Source organism: Oncorhynchus nerka, linkage group LG24 (genome assembly GCF_034236695.1).
Source record: "Oncorhynchus nerka isolate Pitt River linkage group LG24, Oner_Uvic_2.0, whole genome shotgun sequence".
NCBI lineage: Eukaryota > Metazoa > Chordata > Actinopteri > Salmoniformes > Salmonidae > Oncorhynchus > Oncorhynchus nerka.
Genome location: NC_088419.1, coordinates 18,746,241 through 18,766,095, shown reverse-complemented (window position 1 = coordinate 18,766,095; position 19,855 = coordinate 18,746,241). Strand labels below are relative to the sequence as shown.

The 19,855-nt window shown below is 43.6% G+C and overlaps 1 protein-coding gene across 1 annotated transcript in view; it reads right to left on the bottom strand.

The window, feature by feature from the left end:
- Positions 1 to 756: 756 nt before the first annotated feature.
- The window catches only part of LOC115107461 (arf-GAP with SH3 domain, ANK repeat and PH domain-containing protein 2-like), a 45,141-nt gene continuing 26,042 nt past the window's right edge, over positions 757 to 19,855 (bottom strand). Inside the window, exons 10-28 of the mRNA XM_065008681.1 lie at positions 18,092 to 18,192; positions 17,425 to 17,494; positions 14,984 to 15,071; positions 14,715 to 14,763; positions 14,278 to 14,447; positions 12,641 to 12,774; positions 12,326 to 12,420; positions 11,508 to 11,697; positions 11,071 to 11,156; positions 10,478 to 10,593; positions 10,183 to 10,250; positions 9,728 to 9,838; positions 8,126 to 8,402; positions 5,438 to 5,539; positions 4,758 to 5,007; positions 4,338 to 4,399; positions 2,531 to 2,610; positions 2,027 to 2,146; positions 757 to 1,938 (exon numbers count right to left, since the gene is read on the bottom strand). Of these exons, the coding sequence (XP_064864753.1) occupies positions 1,864 to 1,938; positions 2,027 to 2,146; positions 2,531 to 2,610; positions 4,338 to 4,399; positions 4,758 to 5,007; positions 5,438 to 5,539; positions 8,126 to 8,402; positions 9,728 to 9,838; positions 10,183 to 10,250; positions 10,478 to 10,593; positions 11,071 to 11,156; positions 11,508 to 11,697; positions 12,326 to 12,420; positions 12,641 to 12,774; positions 14,278 to 14,447; positions 14,715 to 14,763; positions 14,984 to 15,071; positions 17,425 to 17,494; positions 18,092 to 18,192 (2,244 nt within the window). The 3' untranslated portion in view covers positions 757 to 1,863. The remainder of the gene's footprint in view (positions 1,939 to 2,026; positions 2,147 to 2,530; positions 2,611 to 4,337; positions 4,400 to 4,757; positions 5,008 to 5,437; positions 5,540 to 8,125; positions 8,403 to 9,727; positions 9,839 to 10,182; positions 10,251 to 10,477; positions 10,594 to 11,070; positions 11,157 to 11,507; positions 11,698 to 12,325; positions 12,421 to 12,640; positions 12,775 to 14,277; positions 14,448 to 14,714; positions 14,764 to 14,983; positions 15,072 to 17,424; positions 17,495 to 18,091; positions 18,193 to 19,855) is intronic.

Genomic DNA, 19,855 nt, shown 5'->3' with positions numbered 1-19,855 from the left:
GTTGGTGAACCAGGCGAGGCAGTCATTTAAAAAGCCAAGGTTATTGAGTCTGCCGATAAGAATGCGGTGATTGAGAGTCGTTGCTGCGACTTGCTTGCTAGTTGACATTTCTGCTCTTCACTCTGTCAGTTTAACCTACATTTCACTGATCTTAGTAGCAGAAAGTATTTTTGTCTGCAGTTTTCGGTTTGGCTATTTGTTTCAAGTGTATGTGGAGGTTCTAGGTTGTATGGCGCCCTGGGCGAGGCCCCTCTTCAGCAGCCGTGCCCGCTGGTGGCGGCTGCCCATGTCGCCCTGGGTGTCTGTCCATGTCGCCCGTACTTAAATCTGCTACTGATTTTGTATTAGTCTATAAATAAATCTCTTCGCCAAAATTCCTCATCTCTCCCATGTCTTATTAGATTAGTATTTTTGAATGTGGAAGGATAATAATTCAGCCATAGTTGTTCTGAAATGTTTATTGCTTGCCAACATTTTACTCCCTCCTCTATGTTTAATATAACACACATACATGAATTATTCATTTCGGTTGCCTATCCTGACGTGAAGTTTGTTCTGGCAGGGGGGAGATTTTCGGCACGACACCAGTGTTGTAACAACATTTTAGGGCATAGCAGCAAGAGCAGTTATTAGATTGCTATGATCTGTCATGTCCTCATCATCATCATCTGGACTGTCATTACAGTACGTGTAAGTAGAGTGACCACTATACTGATCCGTCATAACATGATGAATTGAAGACAAAACACACAATGAGCCATTTCAAGTTTTAATGACCTTGTAAAGAACAAGAGGGAATATGATTGTACAGCTACAACAATGTACATACAGAGTTACCCTGTAACCCTTTCAAGAGCATGATATATATTCACAAATGCTTTCTTGATAAATTAGATTTTTTTCTATGTTTAGGATCAAACAACACAGTTTCCCATCAGCAGAGGTGGTCAGGGATGACCATGCACAGTGGCAAGTGTTTGTGATTCACAGCAGTTTAATGACTATGTAATATGTAGAAAACTTTGAATGTCTGTACAATATGTTTTTTATTACATTATGAGTTTACTCTTTCAACACCCATTGAGTTAATAACACAATACACATTACTGGATCTGAGGGACAACACACCATTTAAAGGTCATCTTTGATTAAGCCGACATGTGCAGCGTACACCATGAATGTGGTCTCCGCGAACGAGGGAACATTGCCTTTAAAATGCACATTGTGGACGAAGTGCGATTGGATTGAATTCTAGCCATAGTCTAACCAGAATCTTTCTCCAGTTATTTCCAGTTGTCCCAACAAACTGAAGTTTCTCAACACTCGGGGTGCGGGCTGAACAGTTTTCTCCTTGCCTCTTATTTGGTTAATGTTGTTACATAGTTTGTCACACATTTTCCATAATTGTAGAACATTCTGTTGGCAGGTCACATAGTATACATTCCCTATACAGTGCCCTACCATTGATCAGGACCCATAGGACTCAAAAGTTGTGCACTATGTAGGGAATAGGGTACTATTTGGGAAGCAGACATTTTCTTTTGATGTGTGGATGCATGAGAATAACATCATACACACAGTGCACATTCCACATCTTTTTCACTCACAGTCTCACATAAAGACCAGTGGAGGCTGGTAGGAGGAGCTGTAGGAGGACGGGTTTATTATAATGTCTGGAATGGAATAAATGGAACAGTATCAAACATATGGAAATCACATGCTTGACTCTGTTCCATCAATTCCATTCTAGCCATTACAATGAGTCTGCCCTCCTATAGCTCCTCCCACCAGCCTCTTCTGATACAGCCATAGATAAAGACAGCCTAGAGGTGAGAGACAGCTTCGGTCACACCATCAGATGCATCAGTCAGTGATGAAGTGTACAAATTTCACAGGGAAGACCCCTCTCCTGGTCGGCTCCCGCTCCATATGTCCAAACTGTAATATACACAGGACAGGATACAGTCAGTAGTACAGATATGACAACACTTGAGTGTGAGTGTGTGTATATATACACAGTACTTACCCACCACTCCGGGTCCTCCTCTCCATCCACTACGATCACCTCTCCCTCTGTGAATGTCAACTCATCTGAGTTATCAGCAGAACAGTTGTAGATGGCTTTCACTCTCTTGGGTTTCTGTTTCTGAGTGTCAAAAAGGGGAATTAATACAAAGTGAGACAAGACAATGTTAGTTTATGATTTTTGTGTTCAATCAATCCTGATGGTAAATCCTAAGACTGTAAATATGACTTGATCATAATCAGTGTAAATATGATATTACTGTATTGCTATAATAGTCTGTGTGTGAGGTAGTGATTGCACAGCTCTAATTGGCTAATGTCAGGAGCTAATAATTGGCTGAGGTCAGGTCCTGTGTGGCTCAGTTGGTAGAGCTTGGCGTTAGCAACATCAAGATTGTGGTTTCCTTTCCCGCTAGGGCCACCCATACGAAAATGTATGCTCACATAAGTTGCTTTGGATAAAGGTGTCTGCTAAATGGCATATTTTATTATTATAGGCGCTTACAGGGTGGTTGGCGCGGGGCTTCAGTGTTGGAGGGGTGGGACCAGAGCTGTGAGGGGAGCCAGCTACAGGTGCAGTCTTTACTGCTCACACAAACAAAAAGACACACAGAGACAGCAATCATCAATTCAATTGTAAAAGAAGGTTTAGAAGAAGGTTTTACATTTGAAGTCGGAAGTTTACATACACTTAGGTTGGAATCATTAAAACTAGTTTTTCAACCACTCCACACATTTCTTGTTAACAAACTATAGTTTTGGCAAGTCGATTTGGACATCTACTTTGTGCATGACACAAGTAATTTTTCCAACAATTGTTTACAGACAGATTATTTCCCTTATAATTCACTGTATCACAATTCCAGTGGGTCAGAAGTTTACATACACTAAGTTGACTGTGCCTTGAAACAGCTTGGAAAATTCCAGAAATTATGTAATGGATTTAGAAGCTTCTGATAGGCTAATTGACATCATTTGAGTCAATTGGAGGTGTATCTGTGGATGTATTTCAAGGCCTACCTTCAAACTCAGTCCCTCTCTGGTTGACATAATGGGAAAATCAAAAGAAATTAGCCAAGACCTCAGAATTGTTTTGGTAGACCTCCACAAGTCTGGTTCATCCTTGGGAGCAATTTCCAAATGCCTGAAGGTACCACATTCAACTGTACAAACAATAGTACGCAAGTATAAACACCATGGGACCACGCAGCCGCCATACTGCTCAGGAATCCCAGAACAACAGCAAAGGACCTTGTGAAGATGCTGGAGGAAACAGATAAAGTGTCTATATCCACAGTATAACGAGTCCTATATCGACATAACCTGAAAGGCCGCTCAGCAAGGAAGAAGCCATTGCTCCAAAACCGCCATAAAAAAAGCCAGACTACGGTTTGCAACTGCACATGGGGACAAAGATTGTACTTTTTGGATAAATGTCCTCTGGTCTCATGAAACAAAAATAGCTGTTTGGCCATAATGACCATCGTTATGTTTGGAGGAAAAAGGGGGAGGCTTGCAGGCCGAAAGAACGCCATCCCAACTGTGAAGCACGGGGGTGGCAGCATCATGTTGTGGGGGTGCTTTGCTGCAGGAGGGACTGGTGCACTTCACAAAATAGATGGCATCATGAGGAGGGACAATTATGTGGATATATTGAAGCAACATCTCAAGACATCAGTCAGGAAGTTAAGCTTGGTCGCAAATGGTTCTTCCAAATGGACAATGACCCCAAGCATACTTCCAAAGTTGTGGCAAAATGGCTAAAGGACAACAAAGTCAAGGTATTGGAGTGGCCATCACAAAGCCCTGACCTCAATCCCATAGAACATTTGTGGGCAGAACTGAAAACGCGTGTGCGAGCAAGGAGGCCTACAAACCTGACTCAAGTACACCAGCTCTGTCAGGAGGAATGGGCCAAAATTCACCCAAATTATTGTGGGAAGCTTGTGGAAGGCTACCTGAAACGTTTGACCCAAGTTAAACAATTTAAAGGCAATGCTACCACATACTAATTGAGTGTATGTAAACTTCTGACCCACTGGGAATGTGATGAAAGAAATAAAAGCTGAAATACATCATTCTCTCTACTATTATTCTGACATTTCACATTCTTAAAATAAAGTGGTGATCCTACCTGACATAGGACAGGGAATATTTACTAGGATTAGATGTCAGGAATTGTGAAAAACTGAGTTTAAATGTATTTGGCTAAGGTGTATGTAAACTTCCAACTTCAACTGTACATTAAAGCTCTTTGAATCAGAACAGACCAGTTATTTAATATTTTATAATAATTGTATTTGTCTGTTTACCTGGTCCATCAGTTGGTCCAGCAGTTCTGGTGGGAGGTCCTTTAGGAGTGGGTTTATCTGAACTGAACCCACACATACATGAATGGTCTTAGTTAACTGATAATCACTAGATGGAGAACGGGGAGTGAAACCAATCCATCCATCCATCCATCTACGGTATCCATCTATCCACAGGTTATCTACACACAATATGCAATACTCTTGACTGAGAACATATGAGGATGCAGTTTAAGAATTCAAAACATCATCCTTCCATGGTCAGTGGCCATATGTATGAAGCGTCTCAGAGTAGAAGTGCTGAATTAGGATCAGGTCCCCCCTATCCACGTAATCATATTCATTGTGATTTAAAATACTACACTGATCCTAATTCAGCACTCTTACTCTGAGATGCTTGATAAATTGTGCCCCAGTTCTTACCTAGTCGGTGATTTAGGTGACTTGGGCCCTGTGGCTCTCCTGCTGGGATGGTGTGCGGGGACAGGAGAGGGGTGTGTGGGTTTGAAGGGGGGTGCTGATGGTTGGACTGGTGCTCCTGGGATGACCGTTGGCACTGGAGGCCCAGGTAATACTGGAGGTAAAGGTGGTAGAGGACCAGTCTTATGGCCTCTAGGCTCCATCACATTAGTCCTCTTGTTCACAGGGGGAGGGGGAGCAGTTGGAGGAAGCACTACATGGAGAGAGGAGAGTGATATCAATCTATCTATCCATCGGTCACGCCCTGACCATAGAGAGCCTTTTTATTCTCTATGTTGGTTAGGTCGGGGTGTGACTAGGGTGGGTATTTTAGGTTGTTTAGTTCTATGTTGGCCTGGTATGGTTCCCAATCAGAGGCAGCTGTTTTTCGTTGTCTCTGATTGGGGATCATATTTAGGCAGCCATTTCCCCACTGTGTTTTGTGGGATCTTCTTTTTGTGTAGTTGCCTGTGAGCACTCCAGAACGTCACGTTATTCTTTATTGTTTTTGTGCGTTTCATTAAATAAATATGTGGAACCCAGATCACGCTGCGCTTTGGTCCGAGTATGCTTACGACGATCGTGACACCATCACATAGTTATAATTGTGTTATTTATTGTGTAGTATGATATAGTGCACTTACCATACATGGAGCTGTTGGGGTCTGGGGTGTGAGGGTCTGGGGGGTCTGAGGAGGACCTCTGTCTACCCACCCCCTCCATAGGAGCCTGCTTCCACCGTGGACCTGCAAGGTTACAGTCATAGGGTCAACCATTTGTCACATAGGGTCAACCATTTGTCACTATTCCAGCAACACTTTCAAGGACCTATGGTCCAGCGCAGGGGTGACAAACTCAATTCCTGGAGGGCCAAGTAGCTGTGGGTTAGAAAAAGATAAAGATAACATGATTTGAGTATATGAGCAGTAGCAATAAGGAGAGAGGTTGGTTTATGCCCTATTGGGGCGGTTGTATTTTCCAGTAATACATTTGCAGACGCTGTAGTATAGGTTCTAATACAAGGTATTAAGTGCCGTGACCAATTAATAGGCACAAATACCATAACTATTCTCCGGGGACGTGGGTAGCTCTACCTTGGAAAACAGTTAATAGAAGGTGTAGAGACGGGAGTGAAGAAAACACCCATGACACTGTCGGGAGAGGTTTTGGAATTATAACTACTGAAATGGTGACAGACGGCCCCGATTCTCCCTGTAAAGTGGAACTAGAGGATTTAAGCCATGGAGGCGCTGAAAGAAGAACAAGCATTCTAACAATTCAGCTTGAATATGGGAAAAATTCTGCAAACGGGATAAAATTGGTCACCTTTTCCTGGCTAACGGAACATTCTAATCTGATAGAGAATTCAGGGAGGCAATTGTGCCTTGACATAGAACCAGAATCAAAAGCTCAATATGCCAACATTTTTTTGTCAGCATTCTATCAACAAAAAATACAAACCGATAAACCCGGAAGTAGTAGAAGTATGCAGCCACAGAAAGACAGAATTTGCACTTCGGCTTTGGTGGCAGGTTTGAAACCTGTGATCAATTGCGGAGGTTGTGGATGAAATAGAGCAGGATGCTTTTGAGTGGAATATAACTCTGCTCACTTTGCAGACGTGCAATGGTTTAATACAGCCACAGTGGAAGTCACCAACAGTGGTTTCAATGGCCAAGGTAAGGCAAAGAAAAGACACCAAAGCGTAGGGAGATAGATCCCTGTTTTAGATGTGGGGCCGTTGGGTTTTGGAATAATGAGTGTAGAGTGGAAGTGGAGCCTGTTGCATTTGGAGGAAATGCTGCCATGCAAGCGTTTGCCTCTTTTTCAAAAGAGCAGCAACAAAACCTTCTGAAAGTAGCAGGACAGGAAACGTTCACATATGGTATCGGTATCGGTTCGATCGATAGTGGTTTATAGAGATGACAGTTTCTATGTGAAGGAAGACGGATGAGAACACGTTTTACACAACTTTTTTTTTACACACAAATAGATGCCAGGGTTCAAATATCGCGGATTTGTTATGATGAGAAATTGGCTAAATTTGCCACAGGAAAAAATATTTTGGGTTAAAGAATCTAGACGAAACACCTGGGGAATGGATTCTAAAGAGGAAACAAATAAAAAGTATCTGGCCAAACACTCCGGGTAACTCAGAAAACCTTGGGGGACTTTTAATCTCATGAGACATTTTATGTGGTTTTATTATGAAATATATTTCTAGAATGGACGAAAGGGTGGAGGGGTCACGAGGAATTAGCATTGGGGTACCAAACCTAAAATGAACTTTACATTTTTTTTTGTTCATTGACATGGTGGTGCGGTAGTTATGGAGAATCATGGGGAAAAGAGACCAGTGAATCGTTAGACTCGGTGGTGAGATAATGTCGGAGAAAGTTGAAATGGAAGGAGTCAAAGGCTCCAGCACACATTTTATGATCAGTGTTCTAAAGGGAAATAAGATTGTGTATGGTGTGATCATAGAACAGAGGCCATACATCTCTGCGTTTCTAAACCTCACTGTGAATGTTAATCATGTTTATTTATTTTTTTGTTCATGTTTTATTATCATCGTTTGTCCATTTATAAGTAATTTCCAAGTTTATGTAATGTTGAACAGTATGATGTCAAATGTTTTAAAAAAAAGAGGGGACTGATGGGTTTGGATTTCTGAACTTTAAATGTTATGAATCATTAGTTATACTAGAGACCTGAGGGGAGCCATAGCCGAGGCTCTACACCAGAGGTTAATGGTTATCTGTAGGAGGAAGGTATATGGTGGATGCAATTAAGCTTGGAATGTTTTGAGTGTAGGGAAAACGATCACGTGGCAGGCATTGATAAGGGGAGAGAGAGTCATGGATTAGAGATGAAGGGGGTCGAGGTCAGGTCAAGTCACGTTAAGGGAGAGGAAAAGTTTATTGCCGTAAAACGATCACGTGGCAGGCATTGATAAGGGGAGAGAGAGTCATGGATTAGAGATGAAGGGGGTCGAGGTCAGGTCAAGTCACGTTAAGGGAGAGGAAAAGTTCACTTAGTTTCCTGCCTAGCAATAAAGATACAATGTTTAACGAGATGGAGGAGACTCCACCCAAAGTGGGGTACAAATACCACCACTATGGTAAACATGTTGTGTTCGATTCAGCTGTTTGATCCTTTGGGAAGAATAAACTTGGTTTGAGCTTTCATAGTGTCTATTGATTTCTTACTCTGATAATTAGAACCTAACGAAAGGATATAACAAAAACCAGAAGACACCCTCCAGGACTTGAGTTTGACACCCCTGACCTAATGCATGACCTATGACCTATGCTCATTGTCGTCCGACTGACCTTTGGTGGCTGTCCTGGGGGGAAGGTGAGGGGTGGGTACCACCGGTAACGCTGGCTCGCCGGAGGGAGGGGGGCTGGGTTCCAGGATGGTGCCATAGGTCTCGTTGTTCATAATCATGCTGGGGAGATGGGCTCTCTGCTTGTCTCTGGCCAGGCTGGCTGCATCACGGGCCAGGGAGGCCATGTTGGGACCACCAGGCATTGGACCCATGAGACCACTGCTCGGGACGAAACAGCTGACAGGACGTTCCTGCTCTGACCGTCTGTGGGGGATGGGCTGGTTATGGGGGATAGGACGCACAGGTAGAGATCATTAGCAGGCTAGTAATGCTATCCATGCCATCTTTTTTTAACAATTGGAAACAGATGGTGATATGCTACATGCACAGCACAGCACAGCCTACATACACAGCATAGAACAGCTTATATGCATACCAAGTGTGTCTGGTATACAGTAAACACATACACTACATGACCTAAACTACACTACATGACACTACATGACCAAAAGTATGTGGACACCTGCTCGTCGAACATCTCATTCCAAAATCATGGGCATTAATATGGAGTTGGTCCCCCCCTTGCTGCTATAAGAGCCACCACTCTGTTAGATTTCAGTGCAGCCTTTGATATTATTGACCACAACCTGTTGTTGAGACAATGTCTACACTGTATTTCTGATCAATTTGATGTTATTTTAATGGACAAAAAAATTGCTTTTCTTTCAAAAACAAGGACATTTCTAAGTGACTCTAAGTGACTTTTGAACGGTAGTGTATGTGTTATGGCTTTTCAACCTCTGCTATATCGTGGATTCAGGGTCATCTACTGTATCTAATAGAACTCAGAGGGTTTACTTTAATGGAAGCTTCTCTAATGTCAAACATGTAAAGTGGGTGTAACGCAGGGCAGCTCTAAGCCCTCTACTCTTTTCTATTTTTAGCAATGACTTGCCACTGGCATTAAACAAAGCATGTGTCCCCATGTATGCTGATGTTTCAACCATACAGCAATTTTCCACACACTCCACAAAGCAAGTCCTGCAGGCTCTAGCTTGATCTTATCTGGATTATTGTACAGTCATTTGGTCAAGTGCAGCAAAGAAAGACCTAGTTAAAATGCAGCTGGCCAGGAACAGGATGAGTTGGACTGCAGAGGATGAGTTGGACCGCAGAGTGAAGGAAAAGCAGCCAACAGGTGCTCAGCATTTGTGGGAACTCCTTCAAGACTATTGGAAAAGCTTTCCAGGTGAAGCTGGTTGAGAGAATGCCAAGAGTGTGCAAAGCTGCCATCAAGGCAACAGGTGGCTACTTTGAAGAAGCTCAAATATATAATATATTTTGATTTGTTTAACACTTTTTTGGTTACTACATGATTCCATAGTTGTAATATCTTCACTAGTATTCTACAATGTAGAAAATAGTCAAACTAAAGAAAACCCTGGAATGAGTAGGTGTGTCCAAACTTTTGATTGGTACTGTATATACATTTTAACGTTTTTGTTTGTTTTTAATGTTTTTTTCGTTACATGTCAGACCCCAGTAAGTCTGTCATCATGGGGATCCTAATAAATCAAACCAAAATAAAGGTCAACTAACTCACCTTGTCCTCCATCTCATCTTCGCTCTCGTCCAGGTTGTCGTCGTTGCTGAGCCGCCACTCATACTCCACATGCACGTGGACGTTGAACTTCCCCGTCTCGGCCTGGGTCAGCTGAACACCACAAAGACAACAAACGTACAGTCAACCTCTATCTGCTGTTACCCATCTTGATCATATGGCACCATGGACCCTCTAATAAAGAGGATCATCATATTTTTATAGGCTGTTTCCTAATCCTCCACTCTTTTCCAAAAGTGTGCCTTTGCCCTCTCTCTGTCATGGATTTAAAAGCATATGAATGGTGTAAGAATTGTCTGGGGGGAGTTTTCTCTATTGTTAAATCCACGACGAGAAGTGTGCAAGTTAACACGTTGGGAAAAGGGTGGAGAATTGGGATGCAGTCATTGTGTTAAAATGTCAATGACCTTCAGATTACATTGCAAGCCTACACTCACCAGCTCCTCACACTGCGTATGTTTGAGGCGCTTGGCGATGTCCATTGGTGTTTCTCCTGCCTCGTTGGCTGCACACAGAGACAGACAAACCAACCAGAGCTTCAATAACGTGTTTCTATGGGACTTGACCAGCCCTTTATCATTTGTTGATGGGTTTGTATCCCAAATGGCACCCTATTCCATATATAGTGCACTACTTTTGACTAGAGCCCTATGAGCCCTGATTAAAAGTAGTGCACTATATAGGGAATAGGGTGCCATTTGGGATGTAGAATGATCCTATGAGGGTACTTACCAATACTGACTGAGGCCCTGCCCCGCAGTAGCAGTTTGAGACACTCACTGTTGTCGGTGAGGCAGCAGTAGTGCAGTGCCGTGCTCCCTTTGGCTGTCTGCTTCTCCAGGTTCCCACTTACACACACAGACAGAATTACAGACAGAGAGAGACACACACACGTTGGTTTTACTATCCAAGTGGGGGACAAAAAATGTATATCCATTCAAAATGGTATTTTCCCTAACCCTAAACCTTACTCTTAACCAAACCTTAACCCCAAACCCTAATTCCTAACCCCTTACCCTAATTCTAACCCTAACACTAAACCTAACCCCTAAGCCTAAAAGCCTTATTTTACTATCCTTGTGAGGACTTTTGGAACCTAAAAAGAAAAGTTAAGTTAGACACGCAGCTGAGAACTATCACAAGGGGGCAACACTGCCGTTCATTGATATTGACAATTATTGGGAGAACAACTTCTGCTCCTATCTAAATATTTCATTATATGCTGTTAAATAACTTCCCATCTTCACATTTGATATCTGAGAGCTTGTTTGCTTCTGCTACTATAAGCTATAAAACCAGCATCTTTTCACCCAGTACTTTAGTACCTATTTTGGGCCAGGAAGTCCACAATATGGAGGGAGTTGCGGTCCACCATTCGTACTGCTAGGTGTAGTGCTGTCTCACCCGGTTCCTGAGGGCATGAAACAATGACAACAGTTCGACCATATCAGAGTTAGAAACATATAGCCAATATACCTACCAATCAGAGGCATTCAAATATGACAAATATGACAAATCACACAAAAACAAATCACACAAAAACTAGAAAAAACAGTCAAGCTTTTTAAGTCCATGAGGGACTTCAAGACTAATGTTTCTCTCATGTCACTGTTAGAAGGCAATGTCTACTTCCCAAAATGGCACCCTATTCCCTATATGGTGCACTATTTTTGACCAGGGCCCATAGTGCTCTAGTGAAAAGTAGTGGACTATGTACGAAATAGGGTGCCATTTGGGACTTAGCCAGTGTCAATCATCTCACATGCTCATTGGCCAGCGGGATGGTCTCCATCAGGTCCACTCCTTCAGCATAGACCTGGATGAGAGAGAGGATGTCTCGGGTCTTCACTGCCTCACACAGGAAGTGCAGCCTGGATGCCACGTCCACACACTTCCTCTGAGCAAAACGCTTCTCCGTGTACTTGGCTGTGATGTAGTCCTTCCTCGTCTGCCTGAGGGAGACAAGAGCCCAGACAGATAGATGATCAAATACCAGGAAAGAGACAGGAAACAAGTGCAAACCTGCATACAAATTGGCACCCCTCTCCCTTATATATTAGTGCACAGGAGGTTGGTGGCACCTTAATTGGGGAGGACGGGCTTGTGGTAATGGCTGGAGTGGAAGGGGTAGAATGGTATCAAATACATGATTTGTTGCCATTCCATTCGCTCGGTTCCATCCATTATTATGAGCCGTCCTCCCCTCAGCAGCACAGTGCACCACTTTTATTTGTAAAAAAAAGTTTTTTTAACCTTTATTTTACTAGGCAAGTCAGTTAAGAACTAATTCTTATTTACAATGATGGCCTACACCGGCCAAACCTGGACTACGCTGGTCCAATTCTGTGCCACCCTATGGGACTCCCAATCACGGCTGGTTGTGATATAACCTGGATTCGAACTAGGGTGTCTGTAGACCAGGGCCCATTGAATTGTGTGTCATTTTGGACACAACCTAAGACACTCAGGACTATAAACAGTATGAAAAAAGAAGTGAAACATATTTCGACTTAATGTGAAATGAAATCTATTCAGTGTTGTTCCTGTTTTGTGTGGCCTGCCCTGCAGTCTGTCACTTACATGTCACTGGAGGGGTTGGGTTTAGTCACGCTCTGTGCAGACAGGTCCGCCTCCATGATCTCATTGAAACCTGCGTTCCCTACATTCTTAGCCAGCTGGGGAAGACCAGGTAGAGCACACGTCAATTTCGTATCTGCTCAGCCTTTATTAATCTAGCCTGGTCCCAGATTTGTTTGTGACGAACAGGGACAATGACCATAGGAGTTGTCAAGACACCATGAACAGATCTGGGGACCACACTACTAATAATCTTACTAACTATACTATAGTACAAAAGTCTGTCAAAATACAATCCTAAAAGCCTGTAGTATCTACCAGGAGCTCTGAGGTTCCCAGGACGTCCAGTGTGAGAGACTGTATTCTAGAGTAGTGGACGCCCATCTCCCTGTGGATTCCAGAACACTCGATGCAGATGAGCACTCCCAGGTTAGTGGAGAGCCAGGTGGGATCTGAAGACAGATATAGAGGATATTATCAGTGTTAAGACTAGTGTGCTGTATCCCGGGGTGGTCTGGCGCTAGCTAACATTGCCTCGGGGCACACATGTAGAGATGTAGGATCTTAATTTGACCCAGTTTTCTACAGCAGGAAAATAATCCTGCAGCAACAGGAAATGTGAATTATTATGGGGATTATAATCAATGGCCATTTTTTGTAGGAGTTGATACATGTTTCATTAGGGCAAATCAAGTCTGACATTTTAAAGTGGAAAGTACACACTTTAGAAGCCTTTTTAAACCTTGAATAAGCACAAGTTTGCATTTCCTCCTGCACAGGAAAATTCTCGGCAACAAAAGATTGATCAAATTAAGATCCTATATCTGTATGCCAGCGCTGGCGGAGAGGCACACCATTTCTCCTCTTCATTTTCCTGTCTTTCTCAACTGTCGCTGTCCAATAAACTTGAAAACTACTTTTAAAAAACAATAAAAAGAAAAAAGACTAGGGTGATCTCATTATAAGTTCTCACCTGAAATAGTTGCACCGTTAAATAAAGTTCCACTCCTAAGAAGGAGCTGTAGTTTATTGATGCACTATTTTCAGTGTCCTATGAGTGTAAATTCTACACTATTCCCTATAAACGCAGTGTACAAAACATTAAGAACACATTCCTAATATTGAGTTGCACCCTCCCCTTTTGCCCTCAGAACAACCTCAATCCGTCGGGGCATGGACTCTACAAGGTGTCAAAAGCATTCCACAGGGATGCTGGCCCATGTTGACTCCAATGCTTCCCACAGTTGTGTCAAGTTGGCTGGATGTCTTTTGGGTGGTGGACCATTCTTGATACACACGGGAAACTGTTAAGCTTGAAAAACCCAGCAGCGTTGTAGTTCTTGACACAGTCAAACCGGTGCGGCTGGCACCTACTACCATACCCCATTCAAAGGCACTTAAATACTTCAATATTTTGTCTTGCCCATTTACCCTCTAAATGGCACACATACACAATCCATGTCTCAATTGTATCAAGGCTTAAAATACTTCTTTAACCTGTCTCCTCCCCTTCATCTACACTGATTGAAGTGGATTTAGTAAGTGACATCAATAAGGGATCATAGCTTTGGATTCACCAGGTCAGTCTATGTCAGGGAAAGAGTAGGTGTTCATAATGTTTTGTACACTCGGTGTATAGGCCCAGTGGGATTTCAGTAACATCTGACGGCCTGAACAGCCAACACTCTTTCTTCTGTCTTTGCAGAACTAATCTGACTGACCTAACAAAGAATCCTAAGAATGTGTGTGCAGCACATGGAGAAAAGCCCATGTCAATTGTCAAACCATTGTACATTCAGCCTTGTAAATGACTAAACCCATGTCAGACCCTCACACATTCACATATATCACATATATAGACTGTGCATTCTTCACTTTGATATAATAACCCTCTGGGAGTAAGACCACAAAACATTCATGCTGCCTTTTCCCAGCATGCTCTGTGTGTCACTCACTGGGCGCTCCGCAGTCGCAGCACACATCGTTGCCGCTCATCCTCTTGACCTCGCTGACGATGGCCTTGGTCAGCTCCTGGACTATGTTGTTCTCCCCTCCCTCGTCCTGGTCTCCTTTGAAGGCATCGTTCAGGGCTTCCTCCTTACTGTTCTGCAGGACTGAGATCCATCTGAAAACACAGGCAGCAGAGAGAACCAGTAAGCTCCGAGGGCAAAGGTTGAGTCCAGTATGGCACCCTATTCCCTATGTAGCGCACTACCTTTGACCGGAGCCCTATGGGGAATAGGGTTCCATTAGTGACGCAAAAACCTTTAAAGAGAATCTGAGAGACCAATTACATGTACCACCTGTATCATGTACACACATACTGATGTACACACCACGTTCACACACAAACTTACATAGTGCAAAAGGCACAGACAGGCACAGTACTTACATCTGACACTCTGCCTCATCCTCAGCTTGAAAGTGATAGGTTCTGTCATCTGTTTAGACAAATAATAGGCTGATTGAGCAACATGCAACTGGCACTTGCAGTAAGAGATGCTAAGAGACTCGATGGAAGATACATATCTGTCATTCAATAACTATCATATCATAGAGTCTCGGGAATAGTTTTCTATCATGCTTTTGCTATTGTAGCTCCATATTCAGACTAGTGTTGCAGAGGTTTGAGATGGAGCATCAAAGTGCTGCCTTAGTTACGTGAGAAGAGATCAAAGCTTTTCTTCTCGTCCGGGTTACGCTTCACTTGACAGGTTAGCAGGTTGAGTTTTGCTGGTGGTGTGTTAGCCTATGAGAGAGGAGCAAAGAAGAGTAAGAGAACCGAGGGGGCCAGACTGCTGAAGTTGGTCATATTGTATTCATGCCACTTTCCCAGTTGGGTAATGCCAAACAGTAAAATTACTTTTAATAAAAAACATTATTTAAAAAATAAAAAGAGAACGTCAAATGCAGCAGCCTTCTAGAAATGTATCGTTGGCTTACAGCCACATCTCTGTAAAGGCCCAAAGAACAGCAGTGTTGTCGCACAATTACTGTCCAGTTATTTAATGTCAAATGTGAACTGCAGGGAAACAGAACAAATGTGATCCTTTTCTTCCATTATCACTGGACAAATTCACTGTGGAAACTCTATTTCAAATGGCTACCCAGACTATTTGCATTGCCAACCCCCCCACCCCTTTTACGTCGCTGCTACTCTCTGTTATTATCTATGCAGTCACTTTAATAACTCTACCTACATGTACCTATTACCTCAATTACCTCAACTAACTGGTGCCCCCACACATGGACTCTGTACCGGTACCCCCTGTGTATAGTCTCGCCATTGTTATTTTACTACTGCTCTTTAATTACTTGTTCTTTTTATTTCTTATTTATATTTTTTAAACTGCATTGTTGGTTAGGGGCTTGTAAGTAAGCATTTCACTGTCTACACACCTGTTGTATTCGGCGCATGTGACTAATACAATTTGATTTGATGCTCAGGGACAATTCACTGTGGATACCAGGCTCAGGGACAATTCACTGTGGATACCAGGCTCAGGGACAATTCACTGTGGATACCAGGCTCAGGGACAATTCACTGTGGATACCAGGCTCAGGGACAATTCACTGTGGATACCAGGCTCAGGGACAATTCACCGTGGATACCAGGCTCAGGGACAATTCACCGTGGATACCAGGCTCAGGGACAATTCACCGTGGATACCAGGCTCAGGGACAATTCACCGTGGATACCAGGCTCAGGGACAATTCACCGTGGATACCAGGCTCAGGGACAATTCACTGTGGATACCAGGCTCAGGGACAATTCACTGTGGATACCAGGCTCAGGGACAATTCACCGTGGATACCAGGCTCAGGGACAATTCACTGTGGATACCAGGCTCAGGGACAATTCACTGTGGATACCAGGCTCAGGGACAATTCACTGTGGATACCAGGCTCAGGGACAATTCACTGTGGATACCAGGCTCAGGGACAATTCACTGTGGATACCAGGCTCAGGGACAATTCACCGTGGATACCAGGCTCAGGGACAATTCACCGTGGATACCAAGCTCAGGGACAATTCACCATGGATACCAGGCTCAGGGACAATTCACCGTGGATACCAGGCTCAGGGACAATTCACCGTGGATACCAGGCTCAGGGACAATTCACCGTGGATACCAGGCTCAGGGACATTTCACCGTGGATACCAGGCTCAGGGACAATTCACTGTGGATACCAGGCTCAGGGACAATTCACCGTGGAAGCCAGGCTCAGGGGGAATTCACTGCGGAAGCCATGCTCAGGGGGAATTCATTGCGGAAGCCAGGCTCAGGGGGAATTCACTGTGGAAGCCAGGCTCAGGGGGAATTCACTGCAGAAGCCATGCTCAGGGGGAATTCACTGCGGAAGCCAGGCTCAGGGGGAATTCACTGTGGAAGCCATGCTCAGGGGGAATTCACTGCGGAAGCCATGCTCAGGGGGAATTCACTGCGGAAGCCAGGCTCAGGGTGAATTTTAGCTTTCAAACAATATCTCAGTATTGTGTCTGGCGAGAAGCTGCAATAATCTTAGAGGTTTTAGGACCTGACACAGGGTTGTTACTGAAATGATCAGTCACGACATTCTGTGATCACAACTGAGACAATACTATGCCGTTAGGACAATAACGTTGGAGCTCAGGGTAATGTTGTCAAGAGGAAAGTCATGCCCAAAAGAGCTTGTACTGGTTTGTGATTGGATTCCTAGAAGAGGTCAACAGGAATCCAGTCACGTTTGAGAGTACTGGGTTAGTAATGAAATCACCCCGCCTGCCAACCAGAAAATGAAGAGTTAAATTCCCCTTCCCACCATTCTGTCTATCATCCTTTTGCTTATGCTCTTCCTTCTGTTGATCTTTCTCTTCTTCTTGCTCTCTCCTAACATGTTGTTTGGCTCTTTAAAAAAAATGTCATAATAATAATTGTACTTCGTCGTCCACATCTTATTTTTTTCCAATTTATGGAAGAAATGTGTCCAAAATAAAGACCTTACAGAATCCCACTGACTGACATGTAGTATGTACTGTATATTCAGACCGTAAGGAGAGGGCCATGCATGAAGGAAAGTGAGTGACCAATAGGAGAAGACAAAAACAGGAAGTCTCTTACCGTTCCATGGGAGATAGTCAGGAACCCGTTCTTCACCGAACACTTCCTCTTTTGCCACACCTTCCTGAGACTGAAGAAGAGTAAACATTCATTATTTCACTAGAACACTCTATTCCTCTACGGCACAGCTTCTATATCACAAACCACAACTAAATCCAGAACAAATTCCAGAAAGCGTATAGTATTATATAGAGCCATTATATAGAGCCATTATTGCATGGAACTCCCATCTCATATTGTTCAAATAAACAGCAAACCTGGTTTAAAATAACATCTCACAGCACAACTCCTCTTCCCTATTTGACCTAGATAGTTTGTGTGTACATATTGATATGAAGGCTACATGTCCATTTTTAAATGTATGTAGTTCTGTCCTTAATGTTCTTGTCTATTAATGTTCTGTATTATGTAATGTGTCATGTTATGTGTGGACCCCAGGAAGAGTAGCTACTGCTTTCACAACAGATAATAAAATACCAAAAACCATACCATTTCATGAAAAGCAAATGAAATGATGTATGTGATAAGGCATATTACATCATATCATCATATTACCCCAACGCCTCGATGAAAACCACATTTCCCTGCCTTTGTCTGGGAAACAAACAGCTCCTCTTGGCTCTGTGTACCAGAGGCCAAATTGGTGATTAAAGCTCTGTCCACTCACCCCTCACTCTTCTTGTACAGCATTCCGCAGCGTTCTGTACCGTGGGCCTTATTCCCCTGGAGCTGGTGAAGGCTGTATCCTGTCTGCTTGACCTGGGTATCCTAATGCATCAGAGATACACTCATGTTAAGTCATGAGGACACTTCTCCCATCTCTCATAGCTCTCTCATAGCATCGGTGTGAACACAAATGGAAACTAACCATCATCAAGTCATAATCTTTCTTGAGGAGGAACAAAAACAGAGAGCAGAGGAGTTAGCCTCTGTTGTGAAGGGAGTGTGTTCTTATCTGAAGGAAGTTATGGAGGACATGAAGAACTCTCTCACAGGGGAACTACGATTTTTGATTGAACAGACTCAAAAGGACACCGTTAATGAGATGGAAAAAGCACAGAAGGCCACAGATCTTCAACTGGAAGAGCTGCACCAGGAGGTAATGTAGTGCTTTTCCCTTCTGGACAAATCTTCTGCACCTCCCTCAGGTTTTACCTCTGCCACTGGCTTGGCCAGTAAGGGAATAGGAAAGGTAGTACTACAAAAACCCCTCTGAAGATACTGTTAAACAACAGAACTCCCGCTGCCACTGTCATGCCTCCTCTAGAGCGCTCCCTCCCTATCAAACTACTTTTCCCCACTTTTGGCAGTCCAGAAGATGATGTTGATCCACTGTTTTTCTTATCTAAGTGTAATGATTTTCTTTCTATCCGGCCCCTTACTGACTTGGAGGTTCTTGCCACCCTCCACAGTGTTCTCCATGGTACAGCAAGAGACTGGTGGGAGATAGCCGTGAACATGTGTCAACCTGGGAGGAGTTTCAAAAAATATTCCTCTTAGCCTTCCTCTCAGAGGACTATGGGGATGAATTGGCGGAACGTGTTCGTAACAGAGTCCAGGGTGAAGCAGAGCCAATACGGGACTTTGCCTTCTCTTATCGAGTTCTATGTAGGAGATGGAAGGCTGACATTACTGAGCAGGAGATGGTCAAACTCCTTCTTAAGAACATGGTTCCCCGCCTTGCTAGTCAACTTCGAGAACGTGTGCAAAATGTGGATGATCTGGTGCGTCTTGGGACTCAGTTTGAGAAGGACTGGAAGCACCACCTCCAAACTAAAAACACTGTTCCCTCATCCCAGTATACCCATAACTCTCCTGGGGCTAAACCGTCACAGATATTTGTACCCAAGATCCAGGACAAATGTCCAGTTATGTGTTGGAGGTGTAAAGTCCAACATCCTCCAGATTCTTGCCCGCTCTATGTCCAGCGTCAGGATTCAGGAAAAGGTCAGAAAGGACCGAAGACTGAAAGTCTACACAGGCGTGGTGGCTTGCATACAATTGGGTCAGCCTTAATGCCCACCATGAAGCCTTTAGACAGCACAGCTAGCAGTCTTATTCCTATTCCGCTATTATTGGTTCCTCTGACTGTTAGGAACTGGAGAGGGAAGGCCATAATCGACACAGGGGCATCTTACACCCTGATGCAAGAGGCCCTGTGGCAGAACATGGCATTACCTCATGAGGAGCTACGAACATGGGAGGAGGGACCATTGTACTTGGCCAATGGAGAACCTACCACCCCCTTGGGCTGGATTAGTATAATAATAAAACTGCATGGTGAGACTATTAAACTATTACACTTCCTGTGGCTATTCTTGCAGATTCAAGCCTTGCATTTGCTGTAGTCCTTGACCTAGACTTCCTGTTCTTCAGTGGACTGACCATCTCGATGTCCGAAACCTCCTATCGGCTGCACTCTGACTATTCT